Raw genomic sequence first — 26,834 nt, 5'->3', positions numbered from 1 at the left:
CTTGTCTGCAGATGGGATCAGGAGACTTAGGGAGAAGGAATCCTGATAGTACAGATTCAGAATATTTCTGAGCATACTCTCCCTCTTGTGAAATGTTGTCTTCGGTGGATATTTAATCTTTTCTGTCACCTCCTACATCCTCAGATCCGGCGCAGGTGTCACTATAAGCCTCTGTGCCAACTGTCCCCTTGCTAACTTCACAATAGAGAGTGGAGCTTTTGGCACTAACTCTGGCACCTTGTCCTTTTAGAGTCACAATTGATACCGTTTATAAATGAAAGCCACACTGTCTATCTCAGCATCATAGATATCATTCTCGCCTCGCAGGTCATGTGTCTGTTACAGCCACCATATGCACAGCACTGTTCTGCTTCTTGTTTTACCTACAGAAGATCTTCAACACTGACTGATTCTCTGCAATCTAGAGTGTCTTCTATTGCTGACATAAACACCTTCAACAAAATATTGATTAGTGGGAGAGCAAAACTCGACAAACTAGTGCCTGTGTTTACATCATTTACTTCTGTGATTTTTTAGATGCTCTGTGATTCTTTGAAAGCAAGGCCATTGCTTTCTCGTTTAATTGGGCCTTTGGATCCAACCACGGAACTCTTCTTGATCCCATATAGGCAACATGAGAAATTCGAGGCTCTGTATCAGGATTCTCTTTTATCGAAAGTTCTGCAACTTGTATCTGTCATTGTTTATGCAGCTACGAAATATCATTCTACTGCACGGGCCTCTAAGAAAAAGCAAGTTCTAAGTGCCTGGATTCAGTAGAAAGGTAGATATGTGGCACATATGCTAGCCTTCAAAGCTGCCAGTGAAAAATCTTCACTTGGCAGAAATGATAGTTCCACGTGGGAACATTGATTACAACCTTTCTGCGACAGACTTTCCCACAAAGAAGAGGGAAATTTTTTGGAGGTGTTGACAGAATGGATGATTGTTTCAAGCTAAATCACAAGCATGGCTGCAGATTCCTCTGACCTTGCAGCTTATGGCTACTGCTATGGTCTAACCACGGGACATTCATCCTAGTTTAGGTTCACAGGCCTAAAACCTCAAATGCAGCAATAATGTTAAATCTGCCATTCTTTGCTATCACACTTTTCGGCTCTCACTCTGATAAAATGGAGCGGATGGAGATTGTGGGTCTGCAAAAGAAAAAAAAAGAGTACAGAATGCACTAATGGCCCAATGATTATAAACACCTTCCAGCAAGGGTTCAAACCCCTCAGTGACCTCAGCATCACCAGCTACAACAACAAAAGAAGTCACACTAGCATAGAAATGTTCAAGATGTAGAGATGGCCAGTGTCAGGGCTGAAGGGAAACCTTCTGCTGGAGGTCAGCAGTGACTCCGCTTATCAGTATTTCACTCTGGTGAGGGAAAGAATCATGAGATATCTTCAAGAATGTCAAAGCATCACAACAGACTGGTGGCTGCTAAATTTTGAGCGACATGTTTGTACGAGGTTTACATTCTCTCCTCCAGCCATTCTGCCTATAAAGTATTTCTGTTCATTGCCTACTGGAGAAGTTTCTAAAAGAGGTAAACACTTTTCTTGCGAAACAGACTGTGAACTGGTTCCATCTTTCAAAAAGGTAAAAAAAGTTATTTTCTGGTATATTTTTATTCAGACCCATCCTCGACTCCAGATGCTGGCTATCTCCCAAATTACATTCAACTTGAACTTGATTCAAGGGGGTTGAATGTGCTCACTACAGCTTCAGGATGCTTTTTTCCGTAGATCTCTTTGCTTCTGGGATCCATAGCATTTTCTCATACCTCATGCTCTTTTCCACACAATGGCCTCCTCAGCAGTGTTCACAATAACTCTAACACCAGGAGCAAATCAGCCCCGTGCTTTGGAGTGCAAAGCAAAACATTTTCCCAAGGGAGTACTGTTTTATGGAGGCATTTTGACTTATACAATCACAGTTTGTGCCTCTCAAGTAGGTTGGGAAGCTTAACTGAATTATCTTTATGTATTGGGTCACTGACTATCCATGCATTGGCTCACAACAAGTTTGTACCATATCTGTCTACTGGAATTTGAGCACCACCCGACTCCCAAATATTTTCTTCCAGCAATGAAGACCAACTTGTTGCTTGTATAAACAGATTCTAGAATAATGCCTCAATAAGTGGAGGTGAGGAGGAAGTGGCCCTGACTTCTACCTCTAGAAGTGCAAGTGATTTTGAAATAGATGCTAGCCAGTGACTTGCAAATTAGAGTGCTTCATCTTCTGGGTGTTCGAAATAATGAAACAGATTCACTCAGCAGGATTGCCCTGGAAAATCTTGAGTGTGTCATAAATAATGAAGTATTACACAGTGTTTTCAGTGCCTAGAGATATCCAAGACTACATCTTTTTTCAAATGCAGAAAACAGAAGATGCCCAGACGTTGGCATAGTTCAACTGCCAACCACGTACAAAGGGGAATACCCTTGTGATGGACTAGGCAGGGAAAATTCTGTACGCATCTTAACCACTTCCTCTGATTCTATCAGTGATCATCAAACTGACTTACTCCATTATAAGAATGATTCCCATAGTGCTTGAATGGTCACAGTAACAGTGGTTAACCAACTTTCTTCGTCTTGACTTTTATGCACACTGCATTTCTCCACAAACAAGTTTGGGTGTCAGATCGTAAAGCCCAGCTTACCATCCTTGGATTTGACAGCATTGCTCTACAACTCTTATAGTATAGGTAGCTGAACCTTCCACGGGACTGTATGGCAATTCTATAGGAATCCAAACACCCACTCTTTGGAGCGTCATATGATTACAGATGGAAGAGGTTTTACATTTAGTTTATTGAGAAAAAGAATCATCTAACAAAGTGTCAGTAAGAAGCAGTACTTACTAACCTTCACTATTTGGACGGGCCTGGGTTGCAGTTCTCTTCATTTAAGGTAGATCTTGCTGCTTTTTACAACTGAAAGAGTGTCCTTCACAATCCTCTTTCTTCAATGTCCTCCTTATTAAACACTTCTTGGAAGGTATTAAAAATGGTTTACCTCCGGCAACGTGTTCTCTTTCTTGGTAACTGAATGTGGTCCTTTCAGAGCTATGCTTCCCTCCCAGTTTTCAACCTTTTCATAGGGCCACCTTTCAGCACACTTTGTGGAAGGCTGTCTTTTTACAATCGATCACATCTGGATGCTTGGTTAGTGAAATTCAGGCTTTACTTTCTCATGAACCTCCACAGTGTTCCATAAGGACAAGTAGACTCTGATTTTCATAATTATACTATTCCTCTTTCTAGTTTTTTTCGGAGTCCTTTTTCTCCAGCTGAAATGTCTTTACATACTCATGATAGCGGAGGTCCTGTCAAGGGCAGTTTTCCTTGACAACATCTTTCCGTCATGAAGATAAGGCCTGTTGCCCCCAGTAGCAGTTTCTGACTCAGGAATGAGCAGAAAGCTAGAAAACTACAAAGAAAGCAAAATAGTCCCAGGTATTAAAAACCCTCCTGGAACAAGGGCCAGCAAGCATGAACAAAGAGGAAGCTTGCAGAAGAGAATATCAAACAGGAGCAACGGCCGGGCTGCGGACGAGCAATGAGCGAACAAGACGAAGTTGCAATAAATTACCACAAACCGACTCTTTTTATATATGGTTTTAACAGGGAGTAGCCAAGCAGGGACCTAGAAGAGGTATGCCACCAGTAAGCAGTTTAATACAAATGTATTTTACAATTTAATGGAGGCATAAGATGCATGGTGAATATTACCGTGTAATTTGTGACCTGCTGTCCACGCACCCATTATCTCTAGTGACAACCAGACAAAGCAGGCCTTACAGTATGCATTATGTATATTTTATGCAACGGTTTCTATAGAATGTCCACTTCGCATCGCTAATGCACTACAAATGATGTTGACTTTTGCACGTGTGGCTGCCACATCACATTAGATTGTTTCTTTAAGTCTTTAAATTAAGTTGTCATTCTTGAAATACAGGGAATGCGAGCCTGTAAGTTGCATTGAGCATGAAAGCAGACTCCTAGTGGCTTCATGAAGGGCCAGGTCATCGTTCCTGTTTTAAATCTGTCATCAGTGGTCCTTGACCCGGACTGTCAGCAGATGCTCAATGGTAAGAGGGCTGAATAACTCCATTTATCATTTAGCTGCTTGGTGACGTCCTTTGAAAGACATGGAAACAGATGTCTGCCAGCTTCACCCTGTCCCCTCAACATGGGATGGCTTTTCTCTTCAGTAGAGATGGGATGGCCCTTTTACTTCATTTTCTGTCACTAACGTACCCTTTGGCATTGTGATGTAAACTCGTGTATAGCACTTTTCCTATATGCTGTTTTCCCTTGAAATTTCGAATAGACTAGTATCTGCCCTTTGCCTGTTTGACGTCTCCAATGTTAAAATTAAAGACTTTCATTGGTCCTTCCGCTGATTTTGCTCTACTTGAATCAATGGCTCTATTGCCTTTCGTTCCTTTGAAAGGTATGAAGAGGAACACAACTCCTGATTCTTTTTTTAACAACCGTCACGGATCTCGTCTCAATGTTTTAAGTTAGAAGCTTGACTTTTATTGCAAGTGCCGTCTATTCCTCTTTTTATAATGTCATTTTTATTGTACTTCACATGTTATTATATAAGTTGACGTTTCATGCGTCTGTGTGTGTGTGTGTGTGTGTGTGGGGGGGTAATAACAAAAAACGAAAACGACTTAGCTGGTGCTGCCGGCTGCCTTGCGCTCTTCTGCTTCCTGGTTCCAGCATCAAAGACTCCCTGTGCAATCCATGCGCTGCTCTCATGCTATTACTAAGCATGAGAGCAGCGTGGGTATTGGCCTGAGTGGGATGGTTTACCACTCACTCAGGCAGGGGAAGTCTGTGCTGTTTCTCCAACCTGGCTGTCAAATACAGCTGGGTTGGAGAAATCTAACTGCGCATGTCTGTCTGGCCGTCATAGAACCGCTGGCCAAACAGACATGCACAGTTAAGTGCACTCATCCCCCCCTCCCATGGCCCAGCCCCACCCCTCCCTGCTCAGGCTGTCTCAACCAGCAGCTGAAAAAAAACCTAATCGTAAAATATTATTTTATTTTTCAACTGCTGGCTCTGAGTCAGTGGGGCGAAGCTCCTCTGCCATTGCAGAGGAGCCGCTACTGGCCACAAGCATACATTTTGAATCCAGCTCTGCCATTTGTTTTAGCAGTTTTTAGCTGTGTTTTGCTGAAGACTTGCTGTGGACAATGCCTCAAGTAGACTTTAGGTCAGCCCATTGCTTACTCTTAGTTGGCTTTCTTGTCAGTTTCATTTGCTTGCTTATTACTCAATGAATTTAATTCCTCTTCCTGTGTTTGGTTCTCCCCTCGAGTATAGCTTCTTCAACGTTCTTTTGACTCTGTGTCTTTACTCCTTTCACTGCTCTCATTCAGGAGACTATTTTTTTCTTTGTATTTTGCACTCCATGGGAGGTGCATGTGTTTGATTGCTCTCTCACTTGTCTGCTCAAATCCCCTTCTACCTCTGAGATCCCCTCTAGCTCATGTGTTGCTGCACCCACCCCTCCCAATCAGGCTCTGCCTTTTAATTTATTTTTCAACCCCCAAACTCGTCTGTTGGTTTCTCCGACCTTTAATTACCCTGCTAAGCTTTTGCTTTTCTTTCTTTTTCCCCCCAGACTGACTCCTGTGTTGCCCTTTGCTCTTAGTTCTATGAGCCTAGCAGCGTTTAAATTGCCCCCAAACTGCTCTGCCTTTGCTGTCCCTCCCATGACCTACTTTTTAAGCCGTTAATTATTATTTTTGGAGGGGTCAGCACAGCAGCTGCAGTTTGTTGCCGACCTGCTACTTTTTAAAATGTGCTTTTGAGCACATCTTATACATTTTTTCACTTTACCGCCCCAGAAGGGGCATCTACCATCATGGAACGGTAAGTAAAAAACAAAAAGAGATTGTAGCCGCATCAATGCTGCATGCTTGCATGCATAGTGATGCAAGCACTTGTTTAAGACACCATTGGACCGCCGTGGGATCATGATTCAGAAAAGCACATGCACAATTAAAATTTGTTTTATCTTGATTATGCCGGTTAGGATCAGCAAACAAGCACTCCTTTTTTTGTCCATGTGGAACAGCATTAGCAAAAAGCATTGGCAAAGCCAAAAGATCTGCAATAGGAAAACCAAAAGGTGAGACATATTTGCTTTGCTGTTGCTTGTTTTAACTGAGCTCACTTGCTGTTTCAGGCCCACTGTTGTACGTTTTTGCCATACTATTTCAAAAGCATATTCTGCTTGTCATTAGCCGAACATGAATGCATTTAATTAAATAGTTGCCAAACTATATCCTAGGTTTTTACATCCCTGTGCTCATGCTTACCTTTTGAATCTGTTTCTCACATTTGTAGCAAACAATTGAACAGAAGAGAGGCATATCTGGATACAGCAACACTCAGGAAGAGCTTGAGAGGGTATCAGCATTGAAGAGCGAAATGGATGAAGTGAAAGGCCGAACCTTAGATGACATGTCTGACATGGTAATTTTTACACGTTTTGTTACTTTGCAGTTCATAAATTACAATCCTAATCTAGCACAGTGAGCTAGGAACTGCCGTTTAAGAGCTGCATGCAAACTGCACGTTAGAAAGTTATTTTTTCCTAGCCTTTGAATATCGTAATTTTGTTTAAAAAGGGTTTGTTTGGGTAGAAATAAATTGTTTTTACAGGGAGTGCAGAATTATTAGGCAAGTTGTATTTTTGAGGATTAATTTTATTATTGAACAACAACCATGTTCTCAATGAACCCAAAAAACTCATTAATATCAAAGCTGAATATTTTTGGAAGTAGTTTTTAGTTTGTTTTTAGTTTTAGCTATGTTAGGGGGATATCTGTGTGTGCAGGTGACTATTACTGTGCATAATTATTAGGCAACTTAACAAAAAAAAAATATATACCCATTTCAATTATTTATTATTACCAGTGAAACCAATATAACATCTCAACATTTACAAATATACATTTCTGACATTCAAAAACAAAACAAAAACAAATCAGTGACCAATATAGCCACCTTTCTTTGCAAGGACACTCAAAAGCCTGCCATCCATGGATTCTGTCAGTGTTTTGATCTGTTCACCATCAACATTGCGTGCAGCAGCAACCACAGCCTCCCAGACACTGTTCAGAGAGGTGTACTGTTTTCCCTCCTTGTAAATCTCACATTTGATGATGGACCACAGGTTCTCAATGGGGTTCAGATCAGGTGAACAAGGAGGCCATGTCATTAGATTTCCTTCTTTTATACCCCTTCTTGCCAGCCACGCTGTGGAGTACTTGGACGCGTGTGATGGAGCATTGTCCTGCATGAAAATCATGTTTTTCTTGAAGGATGCAGACTTCTTCCTGTACCACTGCTTGAAGAAGGTGTCTTCCAGGAACTGGCAGTAGGACTGGGAGTTGAGCTTGACTCCATCCTCAACCCGAAAAGGCCCCACAAGCTCATCTTTGATGATACCAGCCCAAACCAGTACTCCACCTCCACCTTGCTGGCGTCTGAGTCGGACTGGAGCTCTCTGACCTTTACCAATCCAGCCACGGGCCCATCCATCTGGCCCATCAAGACTCACTCTCATTTCATCAGTCCATAAAACCTTAGAAAAATCAGTCTTGAGATATTTATTGGCCCAGTCTTGACATTTCAGCTTGTGTGTCTTGTTCAGTGGTGGTCGTCTTTCAGCCTTTCTTACCTTGGCCATGTCTCTGAGTATTGCACACCTTGTGCTTTTGGGCACTCCAGTGATGTTGCAGCTCTGAAATATGGCCAAACTGGTGGCAAGTGGCATCGTGGCAGCTGCACGCTTGACTTTTCTCAGTTCATGGGCAGTTATTTTGCGCCTTGGTTTTTCCACACGCTTCTTGCGACCCTGTTGACTATTTTGAATGAAACGCTTGATTGTTCGATGATCACGCTTCAGAAGCTTTGTAATTTTAAGAGTGCTGCATCCCTCTGCAAGATATCTCACTATTTTTGACTTTTCTGAGCCTGTCAAGTCCTTCTTTTGACCCATTTTGCCAAAGGAAAGGAAGTTGCCTAATAATTATGCACACCTGATATAGGGTGTTGATGTCATTAGACCACACCCCTTCTCATTACAGAGATGCACATCACCTAATATGCTTAATTGGTAGTAGGCTTTCGAGCCTATACAGCTTGGTGTAAGACAACATGCATAAAGAGGATGATGTGGTCAAAATACTCATTTGCCTAATAATTCTGCACTCCCTGTAGTAAAGTCAATCCTAAGCACTGTTACGTTCTGAATCCAGAGTTTATGCTTCCCCAAACCAAGCACCCTTAAAAAATGCCTACCAGTATGGATGATATGTGAATCCCACACCTTGTGGTCCCCTTTGTGAACATTTAATATACTCTGATTTACACACACATATGATTCATTGTGTTTGTGTGTGTGTGGGGGGGGGTGATGTAAAGTACCCCAACAGTCTACGCTGGTAAGAGACTCTGTAAAACAAATGAAATGCATGTGAGATAGGGGCTATGGAGAGACGAGAGGCACTTTTAAAGGGTGATGGTGAGGGAATCATTGAAGGACCCCAATAAAGATTTCAGTATCCTGGTGCACTGTACGGTTATTTACTATGCTTTAAAAACAAATACAATTGAATACATAATGACCTATTTTTTGTATGATGAGAGTTCTCAGAGCCAGGATGCCCAACCAGGGTAACAGGTGCGCTTTACAGGTCCAAATAACATGACAAGTGGCTAAACAAGACTAGTGTGAATGCAATGCATTCCTAGCTGCCATGGATGTCATCCACACCCTACTGGACCATGGCGAAGCGGCTGCCCTCACCCTCCTTGAACTCTCCGCCGCATTCAACACCCTCTCCCACACCACCTTGTGCACCAGACTACACGAAACTGGCATCTGCAGCAAAGCCCTGGAATGGATCCACTCCTTACTCATGGCCGAACCCAGATAGTCAGGCTCCCACCCTTCACTACAAAACTGACAGAAACCAGCTGCTGAGTACCCCAGGGCTCCTCTCTGAGCCCCACCCTCCTCAATGTCTACATTACCCCACTCGCCAAGATCATCAGACACCATTGGCTCAACATCATCTCATACGCCGACAACACACAGCTAATTCTCTCCCTCACCAACAAACCATCGACATCCAAAAGCAACTTTCACAATGGAATGAAGGCAGTAGCAGATTGGATGAAAGACAGCTGCCTCAAGCTCAACTCAGATAAGACAGATATCCTCATCCTGGGCTACACCCCCACCACCTGGGAGGACTCCGGATGGCCCACTGCCCTCTGAACTGCCCCATCTCCCACTGACCACACAAGAAGCCTCGGCATCATCCTCGACTCCTCGCTGTCCATGACCTGCCAAGTCAACACCAACTCATCCTTGTGCTTCCACACACTCTGCCTGCTCTGGAAGATTTTGAAGTCGATCCCCATCGACGCGAGAAGAAGAGTCCCCCATGCACTTGTCAGCACTAAACTCAACTACGGCAACATACTGTATGCCGCCATTAACAAAAAAATACAAACAAGACTCCAGAGAATACAGTGCACCGCCACAAGACACATCTCTGCCCACCTGAGAGACCTACACTGGCTCCCTGTCAACAAACGCATCACTTTCAAACTCCTGATACACGCTTACAAGGCACTTCACAACATCGGACCTGCCTACCTCAACCACCACCGCCTCTCTTCTACGCACCCCCACCAGGCAACTCCGCTCTGCTTAAATGGCCCTCACCACCATCGCTAGGATCTGGAAGAACATCGCTGGAGGAAGATCCTTCTCCTACCTCGCCGCACAGACCTGGAACATTCTGCCACTTCACCTCAGGCAGTCCCCCTCACTGGCTCAGTTCAGTAAGGACCTTAAGACCTGGCTCTTCGACTGACCCGCGTCCCCCAATCAGCATCTTGAAACCACTGATAAAACTAAAAAGCACACAAATAATGTGTGGAAATTTGGTTTCAGTGAATATTTATCATTTGTGTATCTGCAAGTAAAAGTGTCTTGATTTATTTTGATCCTATAAAAATCTTTGCTTCCATCACCCTTCAGAATTACTAAAAGATATACTTCATTTTTGCTTTCCTTATGTCTGATATATTCTGAAATGTGTACGGTTCATTTACAAGCATTTTAAATGTTGTTCTTTGTAACAAATCATGCCATTCTACAGCCTTTCCTTTTAAAACCAGTAAGATTGCCACATAGTTTACTTAAAAAACTTCTCGATTTGCAGTCCGAGAAAGAAAATTAAATAGGGCTTGCCTTCCCGGATTTTGAACGCTATATTATCTGGGTGCACAGCTTCAATGGATAGCCCACTGACTCTCTGGACACTCTCTTCATGAGACAGGGCTCTCAAAGGCTAACTTTCAAGACGGTTTGTTACATTGTCTCCTGTTCCCCTCCAATCTCTTGGATTCCCTGGCTACGGGGCCTCCGTCGCGCAGCAGTATCCTGTTTAGCTAGAACGAATAGACAAACCAATGCATGAACCCCCTTTGTCCTGCCATCCCCCTAGTAGGTCTACCGACCAAAACAGTACATTTGAGACCTGTACACTTACGATCTTACGATCTTGACATACTGCTGGAAATCTCCACAACTGGGGACTTATTTCTTAATGGCGAATTGATGGGCTTTCATACACTGGTAGCAGAGTATAATGTTCCATACAGACAATTTCTCACAATCAAACGCATCATTACAACCTATTTTGCACTTGCCATGTGCTGCCGCCAAAACATGAGGTTTACCAAGCCCTCCACGTAGTGGGTACATGGGGTATGCTTATAAGATGCTTTTATCAGACATTTTTGCAGAAGGTTGATAGATCCTGGGCACCCCTCAGTAGTGCCTTGGATACAGACCTCGCTAAGCCTTTCCATGACTCAGACTGGTAAAAAAATTCCAGAATCCCTCTTAAATTATCTAGGAGATCCCACTTTAAATACATTAAATTTAATATTCTAAATATAGCCTATCTTATGCCAGCTCGGATCAACAAAAAATGTCCAGGCTCCGCAGCCGGTTGCCCCAGACATTTGCTTCTTGACCTGAATCTCCTACATATGGTGTCTGCTTGCCCCCTACTCTAGACTTTCTGGTTAAGAGTGTTGCAAAGATTGGCTCCTACAACTGCCCTTTTTTTGACAAATTCACTTGACAGAGTACTCCTGGGTCTCTTCCCTGCTCTCTCCTTGAGAGAACCGGCAGTCCAATCCCTTGACCTCACCTTGTTCCTGGTTAAATGATCTATAACAATTCAATGGAAACAATCCTCTGCTCCTTTTATAGCTACCTGCACCCAATCAGTGGTCTCATGGTGCCAGGCTGAGAGCACACTGTTACATAGGGGAGAACAAGCTGTATTAAGAAAATAATTCATTGCCCAGGCCTGGGACATGCTCCTGGAGCATTCAAAGACGTCATCAAAGATGATATTCACACACCATGATCTACCCCTGGCATACATGTATACTCACACCTTCCCTTTTCTCTTATATAGAGTTTGGTAATTTTAGTATGTACTGGACTGACTGAGATATGGCACTCGTCCACCTGCCTAATAGTTACAGAAATGGGTACCTAATATTGACTGACATCAGATCTCATGCTTAGTACATTTATCTTGGCACATCATACAACAGGGGGCGGGGAGACTAAAGGATTCTTAGTTTTGTTTCTTTGTTTATATAATAAAACTGTAAATGGAATTATGTTGCTGTTTCTTCATATAGTTTGCTGGAATGATAATCTGTATGTAAAAGTATCTATACTATGTACAAAATGATTGAATCTATGTCCAATCTATGCCCATGTACTTCAATAAATAATATATTGAAGGATTTTTTTTTTTTAACACCAATCCTATGTTAAACAAGCATTCACAAAGCCGAAAGGTATGGCGTTGTCCGCCAACCTTTTGCCCATTCTTGTTTCGTCCTGGATTTTGCAAAACCTTTTTGGTTGGGAAGCTGCCAGATGTTCATCAATCTAAAAAGAAAGATTGACAAGGCAGGAGTGTTTTTTGGTTTTAAAAAACACACACTACCCTAGTACTCCCTGGCACTTTGTAGATGTGCTCAATGTAAAAGGGCAGCATGCCGTGACTCATAGTGAAGTCAGACAATGGCTGAAGTGGGCTGACACGTTGCCCCTTGATGGATGCTTGAGTGGGTTGGAGAAAAATGTGAGTTACACCACCATAGACAAATGGATGAAGTATGGCAGAAAACCCTTATACGTAACTATGCCGTACACCTGATTTTCGTAAAATCAAAAGGTCTTGGCTATAGCAGATTTTAAAAAGCCAATTGTTCCGCCATTAACAGCCAACCTCTTCCTTAGAGAAAGAAGGAAAGCAAGAAAAAAGGCAAGTAAGACAGCAAGAAAGAAAGAAAACAAACAGGAAAGAAAGAAAGAAAGCAAGAAACAATGAAAGAAGGAAAGATGGAAAAGGCAAGAGGAAAGATGGAAAGAAAGAAGGAAGGAAAGATGGAAAATAATGAAAGAAATAAGGAATGAAAGAAGGCAAGAATGAAGGAAAGAATGGATCGTAAGAAAGAAGTAAGGAAAGAATGGATGGCTGAAAGAATGAGTGTGAGGAAGGAAAGCTGAAAGCAAGATGGAAAGAAGGTAAAAATTAATGGAAAGAAAGATGGACAGAAGGAAGGAAAGAAGGAAAAAATGAAAAGAGGTCAAAGGAAAGAAGGAAAAAACTAAAAAGCTATAAATCAAGAAAGGATGAAAGAAAACAAGAAATGAAATGAATAGAAGGAAGGGAAAGGAGGCAAGAGAAAAGGAAAGCCAGAAAGAAGAAAAGAAACAAAGGAAGAAAAAAGAAAGACAGAAGGAAATGGTAAAGGACCATTGATGAAACTGAGTCCAGAAAATCGTGTTCTGAAGAATTATCCACCTTTAAAGTCACATGTATAATATTGAAGCTTTTGGTTTGTGTACTGTGTGCATAGTAAAAGGAGAATAACTTAATAGAGATCATTTTCAAATGTATGCTGTCTGTTATGCTGTGGAATAGGACATTTCAGAATGATTTTATAACACCATTGGCAGGAGAGATGAACCAATAAAGCTGGAATGTGACCTGTGTTCTCATTTGGTAAAAGGCATCCTGCTGTCAGTTCAGGTTCTAAACACAAGGGCAACACTAAAGTAATAATAAAGTAAAAACAAAAACACTGGCAGTGAAGGGAACTACCTTGTGTGGAGATGTGCTCTTTGTGAAGGAGCTAAATGCAGTCACTCTAAGTGAAGTTATCCAGTGGCTGAAGTAGGCAGACTCCCTGCCCCATTCTGTATGCTGTAGTGGGCGGAAGCAAAATGTGAATGGCACAACAACAGACCAATGGATAAAGAGAGGTGGCTGAAGTATATTATGCATATAATTTTAGTAAAATCAAAAGGTCTTTGGTCAATGTCAGACCTAAAAAATAAGCAGCAATTTGTCAGAAGACAGAGCCTGACATCTGTCTTTGAAGCACAGTAAATGTCACAAGATAAATACAAAAAGTAGAGGTGTCTTAAATTATTGATCTTTCGTGACTTACCAGAAACCTGCTGACGACCCACAGTTTAGGAGACACTGGCAAGAAACGTAACCTCCTAGTCATTCTTGTTTGCATGTAAAGCCCTTTTCTCAAGCATGCTGTCTCGACAGAGGCTGACAAATAGCAGTAGACCTTTACTCTTTGGTATAATGCTTTTTTAAACACATGTACCGTGAAGCATTTTATCATTGCAGTCCGCGATCTTTAATATTGTCATCACTGTTCCCCCAACTTTTGTGTCCTGATGTGTCTTCAGAGGGAATAGGCTGTGCTTTTCATAACATCTCCTGCTCGTCATCGTTCATTTAATTACGTAGAATCAAACGAGAGCCTGGAGCAGACTTCACACATATCAATGAGAGACACCCAGCACTTGCAGCCTCTTCTGCAAACTATTCAGCTATCAAATTTCAATATTCCTTTAATAGCACAACTGTTGAAGGTGTTAAGCTCTTCTAGTGCTTCTTTAGTCTCACTGAATTCCAAAGTTTGCATCTTCTTTTCTGTATAAGACAATGACCCACTCAAGTCGACAAGCGCTCTGCCTTGCCTTCCACCATATTTATTGCAGCCTTACTTTTGGCAGTGGTGTGAATTAGGTTTGCATGCATAGTAGTAGTGATGGGTAACCCTTGCTCAGTTCGGCATAATTTGATGTGCCAGTTGTAGGTTTCTTCTCATTCAGTTTATGACCAGAGGATCGAGATTTAAAGAATGCCATGATCTATTGTTTCATTCTTTCATTCATTTTGTAATGATTAAAGTAGTGTTCACCAAGCAAATCTGATCCACTGCAATCTTCAACAGAAATTGAAGCTGTTTTCAGTACTTGGCCTTGGCTTGACCGATAGGCCATCTGTACTGCTATACCAGGGTTCACAGTAGCAGGAAGTGCATAGCCAATGCCGATAGGAAAGATGTTTTCTGAGGGAGCTTGCCCAGGTAGGAAGTTGTTGGAGAGGTGTAGGAATGCCCATTTTTCATGCCACCCTCCAGTCAACCATTTTCATCCTTCTGGAATCTGTATAGCTGTTTTTTAAAAATACAAATATGGCCATAAGTCTGGCTATTGTACAAAATCGCTGCAGGAAAAACCTGTGGTCCCACATTCCAGGCCAAAATATTTCTCGGCACTATCCATGTCCATGGGATGAGTTCCACGCCATGGACCTGTTGAACTCAACAATGCTTACCTTATCCTAAATAATAGTCCAATTACACCTGCTCCAGTCTTCAAGACAAAAGGGTGGTTAGATAGCTTTGGGTGCCCCAAGGGCAACAAGTGACTCAGCTGCAGCAATGCAGTTGCTTTGTTAGGTATAAGATGTCCCGGTCTGCTATGTGGGCAAGAAGATAAAGAATGCTCTAAAACATCTATAACACCATCCTAAAACATTGCCTGCCACACAGCATATTTGTCTTTTGTTGTAATGCAATTGTGTTTATGGTGTTTATTACAATACTGTTGGGTGAATATTGTAAAAGTGATCTTCGTAACAAAACTATCTGTGTAGAAATGAAATCTTAACAAAGTGGTATGTTTCTCCAAAAAAGGATGCCCTCATCTAAGCAAGATCAAAACACTTTAATAAAGAATAGGCAGAATGTTTTCTCTTGGTGGCACTTTGGCCTGTGTATGTACAAAGAGAGAATCAGAAACATAAACCTTTTAAGTACACCATGTTCGATGTTATCATTGTTGTCTTCTTGATTTTTGCTAATTGTTTTTCATCTTCAGTTCCCTGGCTTCTCTGATAATGTTGCCCTATAGATGCCCTGCTACAACTGAATGTCTACCAGCAGTAAAATATAGGACCAAATGAGAATGTTTACTGGTTTAGTGGTGGTCTTTGGTGAGACAAAAACCTACAAGTTAAAAATGCTTACAGGCACACTTGCCAGCTACTTGTGAGCCTGTGAGAGTTGGTAAAAATATCTGTCTGGTAGCTAGGGAAGGAAGTCAGGTTTCTAATCCCTCAATTCTTCCACTCTCATTAAAAGTGGAAGCGCACATTAGTAGTTGCAGCATACAATATCCTTCAACCAGGGTTGAACATTAAAGGGATGATACAAATTAAGCAAAATTAAAAATGAATCATAATTCTTAGTTCATTTTGATGTGATTATGTACATATCCTGCTATAACAGAAGCCCCTTTTTTTCTAGCAGTCACATTTTATGAATTAACCTTCATATAACACCAAAGTATTAATTCAGTGCTCCACATATGTCTTACAATTCTTAACTGTTCGGATTCGTAAGGTGTTCAATCTTTTCCATATTCCCTGATTTTCCTTTGCTGACACATTGCTATATTCTGGGACCAGAGCTTAACACTGCTAAATGCAGCATTTCATCCGTGAAAGGGCATTTAAACTAAAGCTATTGAGTTGGCAACTACTAAGCTCTCTATCATGGAAGTGCTTGACATTAGTTCAGTTTGTCATTTGAAATAGGCAGTATTGCATTTGCCCTGAGACACCTATCACATTGATGTAGCTAACTCTGTAACTCCCAAACATCTCATTCCAAACTTTTTCTTTATCATTCCCCCTCTGATGGTTCAAGAGTTCATCCACTGAAATATTTTTCTCAGATGTAATCTGGAGATTTCACACACACTTAAAGATGCTGGAGTCAGCTTCTGAACCAGCCTGAGTGGTATTTGAGTTAGTCGCCAATATGCCTTATTTATGTAGGGTCATAAGCCAGGGGGTTACCTTGCAGTATTGGATCTCTGTTTGGAAAGGTATGTAAAGTGATCAGGATATATTTGCGCCCGCATTGGATCTCTGTTTGGAAAGGTATGTAAAGTGATCAGGATATATTTGCGCCCTCCATGACTGACCCGTTAAGACCACGTGTGTCTCTTCTTTAAATAATCTGTTGCTTTCTTCAGTAACCATGACCAGTCATCTTAAAAGCTCCTATGCCAATCCAGTCTAAGAAATTGCTACACCTGAATGTGGAGGAGAAAGTAAGATTGTAAGGATGAAATTGACTCCCTCCTTGACTAACCCACAACTGACTTAGTAGCTGTCTTGTAAAGCCAGTTCTTCTCTTAATCGCTTCCCCACTTTAGGGAAACCTGCCCAATATGTTTTACACGTCTTTTCCTCTTAAACAAACTTCTAAGGGTGCACCCTAACTTTTCCCTTTCCATCAGTGTTTCTCTGTTCCTACACATCTATTCCTTTCCTCTCTTGGAACCTTACCCTCATGTGAGCACATAGTCACAATATTGTGAAGATCAACTGTGTTGCTGTATTAGGGGTAAAGCAGTATTGAAGTGTTTGAGGACGTGGCACAGACAGTTATAAAGTCCATCTAGCCTTCCATGGTGTATGCTGTTCCTACAGCTCACTCCTTTGTGGTGTTCCATTGTGGGCCAGGCTAACCCATGTATTTTTGATTGTGTGTTATTCACCATGGAGCTGCTGTGGTGCATGTTATGGCACAGTGGGTTTGGATCTCCTTCACCCCACATCCTTCTAAATCACTAATGCCCACTCAGGGAGAACATTTGAATACAGAAGTAAAACATCTGTGTTGCCCTGTAGTCAACCTAGATGGTGTATGGTAATGTTGCAATCAAGTTGAAAGGCCAAGAGGCACCTCAATAAATAGTGGTTGGTATCTTTACAATAAGCTTACTATGCTGCTGAATAAATACTGGCTTTATGATAAGGAAAATATATCTCTGTCCCCTTTTCTCTCTTTAGGTCTACAACTCACTGTTTCAGTGTTTCCCTTTCCAATATGAAGAATGTTGACTAAGATTTCATATCCCTATACATTTATGGAGAAAACATTAAAGACCTAGGGTGCAAATCATTTTAGTTATCAAAGCGTTCCAAATTAAAATACTGGATGTGTACAGGTTCAAATTCAGCATAAATAATTTCTATTTTTCTCTTGTATTTATATATTATGATGAATACATTTAAACCACTGGTATTTGTACTAATGAATCCTTGAAAAGTTCCAGGTTGGAATGAAATGTTTTGGCTGGGCTGAAATGTTTGTTTTATGAGATTGATATATGAACTTTAAAGGATCACGATAAAACAGTGGCAGTTGTGTGGTGACTGCAAATTCTAATTGAATTTGAACAAGTAATGCAATAGACTATTGAGGATCATTAAGGCAGAACATAAGGGACACAAATGATAATAGCCTTCACACTTTCAGACTGGGAGTGCCTCCCTCATTATGACATTTGTTAAATGTTTGTATTGCATTACTAGAACTTTAATTTATATATTCTGACTTAAGAATCCTTCATGTTTCTTCACAGGATAACCCTCAAGTCCAATGCCACAATCCTTACACTCTTTAGAAGAGTTCATAGTAAATGTTCTCTTGTTCAAAGGAAAGATAGGTGGACCACAAGAGAGGTCATATCCAAGATTGCTGCTGTGGCTACAAACAATTTGACATTTCATGGTCCACTATTAAATGCAGTTTGTGGTTGGGGTGCTGTTGCATAGTGCATTCTGTATGCTTACACAGGATCACTCCAGACAGCAACAACACTCTGCAAGGGCTGTCAGACTTTTCTTTCCAGAGGTGAACTCAGCACAATCAGGTTTGACGTATCTCTTCCCCGTCTTAAGCGGTAAGCCATACCTCCAGCCCTGCTTTTTAACAGATCTTCCTTGATTGCTGTAGTTCTTAACACTGTATCTCATACTATCTTACTTTGCCTATGGCATTCAGGAAAAGGTCCTTACTTTGCTGAATTTATTTCTTGCTCGGCACTCTTAGGTCGTTCTCCTGCCCCCTGTTTACTTTGTTTTCAGTCTTTTAACCTGTGGGGACCCTTCAAGATTTATTATCTAGACTTACAGTTTTCAATGCTTATGTCACCCCTTTGGCCACATTAATCCATTCTTTTGGCCTTACTTTGATTTCTTCTTAAAATTACACTCAGTACACAGATAAATCCTAAGAATGGGTAATGATGTACCTGCTTAATCAATTTTTCTCACTTGTGAATCCCAGGTAGCCTATTGGATGAATAAGAACTAAGTGAGCCGCATCTCTGACAACAGGGGTTAAGATTATTGGCAGCCCTCGAGCTGTCTGGTGCACAGCATGATGGCCCACAGATCTGTGTCTCATTTCTGTCATCTTTAACTCACATAAGATCCTTGGCTTCTTATTTCACTGCAATCTGTTTGTTCAGCTCAGATCAGAAAAGTTGCATCAAACTGCTTTTTCTGTATTCACTTGCATCATATTATTTCACTACTTGCAGTGGTGTCGGAAAACTGTAGTACAGTCTGTTGTACTTCCCAGAATTGAACTATGGAAACTTTATATCTTGGATTTCCTAAGTATCTCCTTTTGCAACTCCAAGTTGTTCAAAATACTGTGGCATACCTCATTCTTAAGATTCTTTGCCATATTTGTTTCTCACAAACTGAACTTATTTGGCCCTATATTGAGAAACAGTATGTTTTTAAAGCTTAATACGTTTGCCACAAAGCCTTCTTTTCCTCTGCCCCCACTCTCTTCGGGACCAGCTATAAACTTACAAATCTACCAGAGCAGTGTGCTGTCTAAAAGGCAACCACTTTGTGATCCCCAAGGACCAGAGTACCAGAGCAAAAGGGTGCTTATTTTCTTATCTTGGCCCAAAACATTGAAATTGTCTTCCTGTACATCTTTCTGTGCAAAGCAATTTCCTCCTCTTTCAAGAACAGCTGCAAAAATTCCCTTTTTCCCTAGGATTCCCATGTGCTCAACCCAGTCTTGTGTCAGGTGTAAATTTCCACTTGTAAATTGTGAACAGCAAAAAAGTGGAGAGTTACGTCTAAGCACAGGAGCACACATGAGTCAATATACATACTTATATTTACCCTTGTGAAGCAGGCCATTAGGCTTCGGGAACAAATATGCTTGTTCTGGGTCCTGTTGACCTTAAAACACTAAGTTGAGCACCCATTCCATCGGATTCAACTCGTAACTGTGGTGTCTTGTTTGACACCCAGTTATCTTTTTCCATGAACATCTGCATTATTTCCTGCATTTTATTTCTCCAGACTATTTGGAAGCTCCTACCAGATATTCATCCTTTAATGCTTTGATTGTTGCAATGCACTTTTTCTCAGTTTACTGGACTTTTTGTTAGCAAAAATTCAACACATTCTGAATTATGCACCCCACTTGATCCTCTATCTCGGTCACTGATCTACCATTACCTGAAATCACTTCACTGACTTCCCATCAAAGATGTATCTTTAAGACCCTCTGCTTATGTCATAATGCGTTACATGCTCTGTCATCCACTAACATAATCTTTCCCTTCACCGTTTATTCCTCTCCACCCCCATATCTTTGTGCTCATACAACACCCCTACCTCGACTACTAGCTGCTGAAGGTGGGCTCACCAGTTAGTTGCATACCACCTCCAGATGACAGATAAGCTCTTGACATCATTGGGGTTCTCAATCATCCTGCCAGTCACTCCTCTCGCTTTTGCAGAGGCTTCCCTTCATCTGAGCCATCCTGGATGCAGGCACTTTTGAGAGTTTCCTCTGCACGAACGAGTCCTGGACATTCAGACTATGATCCCAATGTTTCTATCTCTTTCCTGGGTCTCCGGGAGGATGCCTTTGAGGCTTCTTGGCCTACTAGCTTCCTGCATCCTGCTCGCTGACCAAGCCATTTGGCACAGGAGAGCTTTGCAGTTGGACCTGAAGTCTCAACCCAGCAACAAGAAAACCTGTCTGTTTCTCACTAGATTTTGGAGGAATTTACAAAAGATCTGCAGTGATGGCTGCTCGACTAAAATTGGACCTGTGGCAGACTCCTGTTGGCAATCACGATGGAGGCATCCCTACTGGGTTGGGGAGGTCATCTAGAAGAGGTGGGAATCGGAGAACTCTGTTCTCCAGTGGAGACCTGCCTCCACATCAGTTTGCTGGAGCTGAGGGTGATTCGATTGACATTGAAGGCTTTCCTGCCAGCCATCAAAAGGAGGCCTGCCAGCCTTCAAAAGGAGGCTGATGCATGTTTTCACAGAAAATACCAATGCAATGTGATACTATAACAAGCAGCGCAGGGTGGTGCCCAAAGTCGTGTGCTAGGTGGCAGCGCTCCTCTAGATCTTGTTGGATCCATCCAGGGGATTTCCCTGGTGGTGCACCACCTAATGCCAGGTCAGACAAATTCCGTCTGCAATGCCATGCAGATCACGAACGGTGTCTGCATTCAGAGGTGTTACGGGGGCATCTTGCAACAGTGAGGAGAACGCTGGCTAGATCTGTTATCTGCCACTGAGAATGCACAATATCAATAGGTTTGCACATTGAGGTTCCTCAGAAAACACTCCTTCAGAAATGCATTCCGTGTAGAGTTTAGCACAGGACTTCTATATGTCTTGCCTGTGTTCCTGCTTACGCCTGACTTCTGAAGGAACCACAGGGACCAAGGCCGCACCAGATTGGGCCAGGTGAGTGTAGAACCTGGAACTTGTGGGCCTGAGCATCTGTCCTCAGATCAGGCTTCCACTGAGGGAGAATCCCCCATCACAGCAGCAGGGCAGTCTTGAAAACATGCCTGCGCACACTGCACCTCCATGTGCGGAGATTGAACGTTGGTAGTTGAGTTCTTTTGATCTTCTTTCTGATGTCACTGATGCCATCCTGGCAATCAGGCACCCTTTCACTAAATCTGGATATGCAGGGTGCTGGGACCAGTTGGTGGCATGCTGTGGTACTCTGCAGTTAGACCCATTGCAGACAAACTGTTGTGTTGTTTTTTTGTATGTTTTTGACCCAGCAAGGCCTTGAGCTTGGAACAGTTAAAGGTTACCTGCTGGCTGTTTCAGCCGTTCTAAGTTTGCTGGTCCAACCATCATTGTTCGCATCACCAGTTGTGATATATTTTCTGAAAGGTCTGCAGCCTATATTTCTACTGACAAGCTTTGAAATGCGCAAGTGGCCCTTAAATTTAGCCCCCACCTTTCTGATGTGTACAGATTTCGAACCAGAGCACAGTTGATAATTGCACCTCACCTTAAAAACCGTGTTTGTGGTGACAATAACATCCACATTCGGGTGAGTGAACTTCAGGTCTTTTCAGTCCAATTTCCTTATACCACCTTCTTTCCTAAGAAACTGGCAAGGACTAGAACAGCGTTCCTACTGAGGGTGGTGAGGCCTTTTCATGTCAGACAAGCATCACTCTAACGACATTCTTTGCTTCACCTCATCCCTTAGAAGAGGAAGAAAGACTCTCTCCTCTGGATCTCAAAAGAGCACTCACCTCTTACATTGACCATGCCAAGGAACATTGGGTGGATGATCAACTCTTTGTGGGATTCTCTAGGGCAAAAGAGGGCATGGTGGTGCAGAAAAGGACCATCTCTTGGTGGATAGTCCTCTTCATTGTCATCTCTTATGCATTGGTTAACGAGCACCCTCCTGACGGCCTATGGGCTAATTCTACCAGAGCCAAAGCTGCTACCATTCTGTTGGCATGCAGAGTGCCTGTCCTGGATATTTGTCAGACAGCAACTTGGGCATCGCAGACATGTTCACAAAGTTCTGTCTCGACAATCAGGTCCTTTGAGATGGGCATTTTGCCTGCTCAGCCATGCTGGACTTTTTAGTTTGAGCTATTCAAGACGACCATCTTGGAAAGTACTGATTTGGTATCTATTCACAAGGTGATGACTCTTGGGTTAGAAGTATCCCTCAGAAGACCTAGTTACTTACCTTCGGTAACAATCTTTCTGGTGGATATTTCATCTAATAGCAGTTTCCTCACTGCCCTCTCACCTTCCCATTCTGTGGTATGGTCTCTTCCATCTAAAAAGTTCCTCATTTAGGAATCTGCACACTTGGTTTTCAGTTGGTCAGTAGGTTTTGTGTATGAGGGCACAGATGGTCTAATGGAAGAAACTGACAATAGCGTGTATGAATGGCACAAATATGCTGCTCCGTTCTTCACTCTCAAAATGGAATAGAGTTGACTCATAGTCACACAGCGCCAACTACCAGCACGCAGGAGCACTGCTTTGAATTTTCTGGAACCAGTTTGGTCCATCAAAACCCACAGCTCTTCCTTCATAATTACCAGTTTTCTTATTGAGATAGCTTCTCCAAGAACCTCATCTCTAGTATAGACATTTCCAGATCTCTTCATTTACTGGCCTCCTCCCCCCTTTTACCCGTAATTACAGAAATAGCATGTCCCCTCAACACCATGTTGTAGGTATCCTCCAATCTGACTCATGACTCAACAATGCCCACATTTTTCAGGAAGGAGGAGTCTGCTTTGGGTGACAAGTTTCCCATATTCTCAGGCATTTAGCTTCTAGCCACTCTTCCTAAACCTAGTAGGTACATGTGCATCGAGTATGGTTATGAAGGGGGTGTGATCGAGAATGTACTATGCCAGAAAGGTTGTGCCCCAGAATAGGAGTGGAATTGAACGAGCTGTGAATATCTAATCCAGTCTGAACTTCCCATTCCTACACGTCCACCAACCCTAGTGCCTCCGTGGTGCCTACCAACAGAATCTGACTTTCTGGTTCCCGACTCCTACACCAGACATCCTATCCTTACTCTTATCTATAACCAGATCTCAGTCCCTGCCCAACACGAAGAGAGCCTCTGACACCTGAGTCAGCAAGGCATTGATCTTTCCCAAATCTCAGGCATGTGGTTTTGTTGGCCGATAGGCTAAAAGTAACACCATCCAGTCACTTTACCATACACCAAGAACTAAAGAGTAGCACCTCTGCAGATCCTTTCAGGTTTGCTGCACCACAAAGCCCACATCATTTTTCAATAGGACATTAAGGCCCTCATTCTGACCTTGGCGGGCGGCGGAGGCCGCCCGCCAAAGTCCCGCCGTCAGATTACCGTTCCGCGGTCGAAAGACCGCGGCGGTAATTCTGACTTTCCCGCTGGGCTGGCGGGCGGTCGCCTTCAGACCGCCCGCCAGCCCAGCGGGAAAGAGGCTTCCACGATGAAGCCGGCTCGGAATCGAGCCGGCGGAGTGGAAGCTGTGCGACGGGTGCAGTTGCACCCGTCGCGTATTTCACTGTCTGCGCAGCAGACAGTGAAATACATGTAGGGGCCCTCTTACGGGGGCCCCTGCAATGCCCATGCCAGTGGCATGGGCACTGCAGGGGCCCCCAGGGGCCCCGCGACCCCCCCTACCGCCATCCGGATCCCAGCGGTCGGACCGCCGGGATCTGGATGGCGGTAGGGGGGGTCGGAATCCCCGCGGCGGTGCAGCAAGCTGCGCCGCCGTGGAGGATTCAATGGGGCGGCGGTACACTGGCGGGAGCCCGCCAGTGGTGCCGGTCCGACCGCGGCTTTACCGCCGCGGTCGGAATCCCCATTGGAGCACCGCCGGCCTGTCGGCGGTGCTCCCGCGGTCCTCCGCCCTGGCGGTCAAAGACCGCCAGGGTCAGAATGAGGGCCACAGTATTCTATTGAAAGGGCCTCTGTTGGCTTAGTTGACCAAATACTTCCTTCTATATCCCAACAGAGTAGGTGCTGTCAAAGGAAGGACATTACCCCACCCACCTCATTTAGGATGGCTAGAAAAGTGTATTTTGTTCCTGTCCATCACTGCCAGGAAACATCTGGCAGTGAGAGACGTGTAAAATACAGTAATGCCTTCCAAACCCAGAATGACCAGTATTGGTCATTGTCTTTTTGTTTGTCAGAAACAAACTCCCACTTTGAGAGTTTGTTTCTGAAAAACAAATATATCAAAGTTTAGTGACTTGCCATCAAAACTGAGGTCAGCCACCCACTGGATATTTAGTACGTTGTAAAGAACCACGATGATGGTAGTTCCTTTCAGTATACAGTGATTACTGCTGGACTGGCGGACATCTCTAAATTTGGCAGAGGGAGTATCGTTGGGATGGCAGAGGTAATGTAATTTGCCGTCCCGACAGACCCTACTCTGTCCGTCCATAAAAGGCTAAATCTAGCCCTTACTTTTTTTTTTGATAACTCCACTTATCTGATCCCCTTTTATAGTCAGGCCGTCTGATTTCTGTTTCTTGCTTGTGTTGAAGTGTGGGTTACCATCTTCCCACTTTTAATAGTTGCCTGCCATATCCACTTGTCTACTCTGCTCCTGTTTTGTAGGTCGACCAGATGGGCAGTTTTCACTTTCTGTCTCTTAGAAACCCTCCATCCAGCTTCACACATAAGTGAGTGAAAGTGCCATGATTTCCATTTTTAGCTGTGCAAGGGAAAACATCATATATTTTACCTAGCTATTTCTCAGTTCTTTCTTTGCGGCTTCAAAGGTTTTCCTTTGTCTCTGTAGATCCTAGGTGAAATTGAGGCCCTTGAAGGCACCCCCAATATCGGGTGAGGACGTGGGGTGAAGACGCAGGATCAGGGAGGCTAGCATATGATGTCCTCATTTCACAGAGAAAAATACCAAGAGGCCTTTTGGTTCCAAGTTTTTGATAAGGTCCTCCACAATGAGTTCAGCACTTAGGGGGTCAACAGGCTGGCGGTGCTTCCTGGGCGATTCTGACCGCGGCGGTAAAGCCGCGGTCGGAAAAGGGGAGCCGGCGGTTTCCCGCCGGTTTCCCGCTGGCCCAGGGTATCCGCCATGGCGGCGCTGCTTGCAGCACCGCCATGGGGATTCCGACCGCCTTCCCGCCAGCCTGTTTCTGGCGGTGTCCACCGCCAGAACCAGGATGGCGGGAACGGGTGCCATGGGGCCCCTGCACTGCCCATGCCACTGGCATGGGCAGTGCAGGGGCTCCCTAACAGGGCCCCACGAAGATTTTCACTGTCTGCTGTGCAGACAGTGAAAATCGCGACGGGTGCCACTGCACCCGTCGCACCCCTGCAACTCCGCCGGCTCCATTCCGAGCCGGCTTCATTGTTGAAGGGGCTTTCCCGCTGGGCCGGCCGGCGGTCTTCTGGCGGTCGCCCGCCGGCCCCGCGGGAAAGCCAGAATGACCGCCGCGGTCTTTTGACCGCGGAGCGGTCTTTCGGCGGGAACCGCTTGGCGGGCGGCGACCGCCGACCGCCGCGGTCAGAATGACCGCCTTAGTTCTTCTTTCTTCTGTGCCACTCCATCATTACAGACATTGTTCTGCTTCAATCATCCTTCTGCATCTTCTACATTTGACGTTAGCCTGGATTCATGCAGTAATTTTGCAACCTCTTCTTTTAGGTCCTTGATGTCATTTGCCATGATTTGATTAACATCCAGCCCAACTATGTCAATATTAACTTCCAGGACTGACTTAATATCTCCTCAAGGAGAAACCTGGAATGAAGTAAACTGTTATATTTAACAGTACTGGGATACAGAAAGGTATGGCAGATTAGGCCGGTCAGTAATCCCTCAGGTGCTCCCCCTATCCTTATTGGCATCCACATCATGCAAAGCACATAATTCCTTATCACAGTTCTTAGCAATAGCTTGAACATTTGGGCCCATCATTTGCTTACGTGTTGCATTTTGTTGTGAATTGTTTTTAGGTCCTGTTAATCATGTTTTATGTGTCTGCAACAGTTATCTGTCCATTCCCCTGCAATTCTTTTTGGAACACTCTTTATTGATTTTCTTTAATATAGTGTGCACAACAACAAGCCCTGGAACATACAGGCAGGTGACACATCAAGCAACACCTCTAAGTTGAAATTAATATACATATGTCTTGTGCAGGTAGGGACATAAGTGTCATAAACTAGCAGCTGTAAATTAGCTAAGCCAGTCACCTCAGACTTTTCTTTGTTTCTCCGGACAGCCCCTGGCCCGTACACAGATTGCTCTGCTTTGGCGTAGTAATCCATCCAGCGAGTCCATTCGGCCACCGAATGGATCTGATGAGAATACTGGATTTTTGTTTGTTTTTTAGTATATGCTTGTGATCTTTCCATTGTGCTCCCCAGTCAATTTGCTTATTTCTTTAAGATGAATTTGTAGATTCTGGTCATTTAATTTTTTTAATATTTTCATGTGCTCGGGGCCCATTGGATCTGAACGAATCCTGAAATACCTGCACTGGGAGTAATTTACAATCTGGCTGCCACATTTGATGGAGATTCGTCAAGCAGTGATAAAGCTATAAACAAATAGAACATTTGATTGTCCTTCCCTCTAACAGTGCTCCACCCTTTGAGGGATTTGCACACAACATGACATACCAATAGAAAACGAATCCCTTAAAGTTTCTGGCATATTTTGTGAGATTAATCTCACAGT

The 26,834-nt window shown here is 43.3% G+C and overlaps 1 protein-coding gene across 1 annotated transcript in view; it reads left to right on the top strand.

Annotated features, from left to right (window-relative positions):
- IFT81 (intraflagellar transport 81) overlaps window positions 1–26,834 on the top strand; it is a 616,811-nt gene that overhangs the window by 467,522 nt on the left and 122,455 nt on the right. Inside the window, exon 13 of the mRNA XM_069214881.1 lies at window positions 6,389–6,517. Within this exon, the coding sequence (XP_069070982.1) occupies window positions 6,389–6,517 (129 nt within the window). The remainder of the gene's footprint in view (window positions 1–6,388; window positions 6,518–26,834) is intronic.

The sequence above is a fragment of the Pleurodeles waltl genome, chromosome 11 (assembly GCF_031143425.1).
Source record: "Pleurodeles waltl isolate 20211129_DDA chromosome 11, aPleWal1.hap1.20221129, whole genome shotgun sequence".
Lineage (NCBI taxonomy): Eukaryota > Metazoa > Chordata > Amphibia > Caudata > Salamandridae > Pleurodeles > Pleurodeles waltl.
This window is presented reverse-complemented; position numbering and strand designations above follow the sequence as displayed.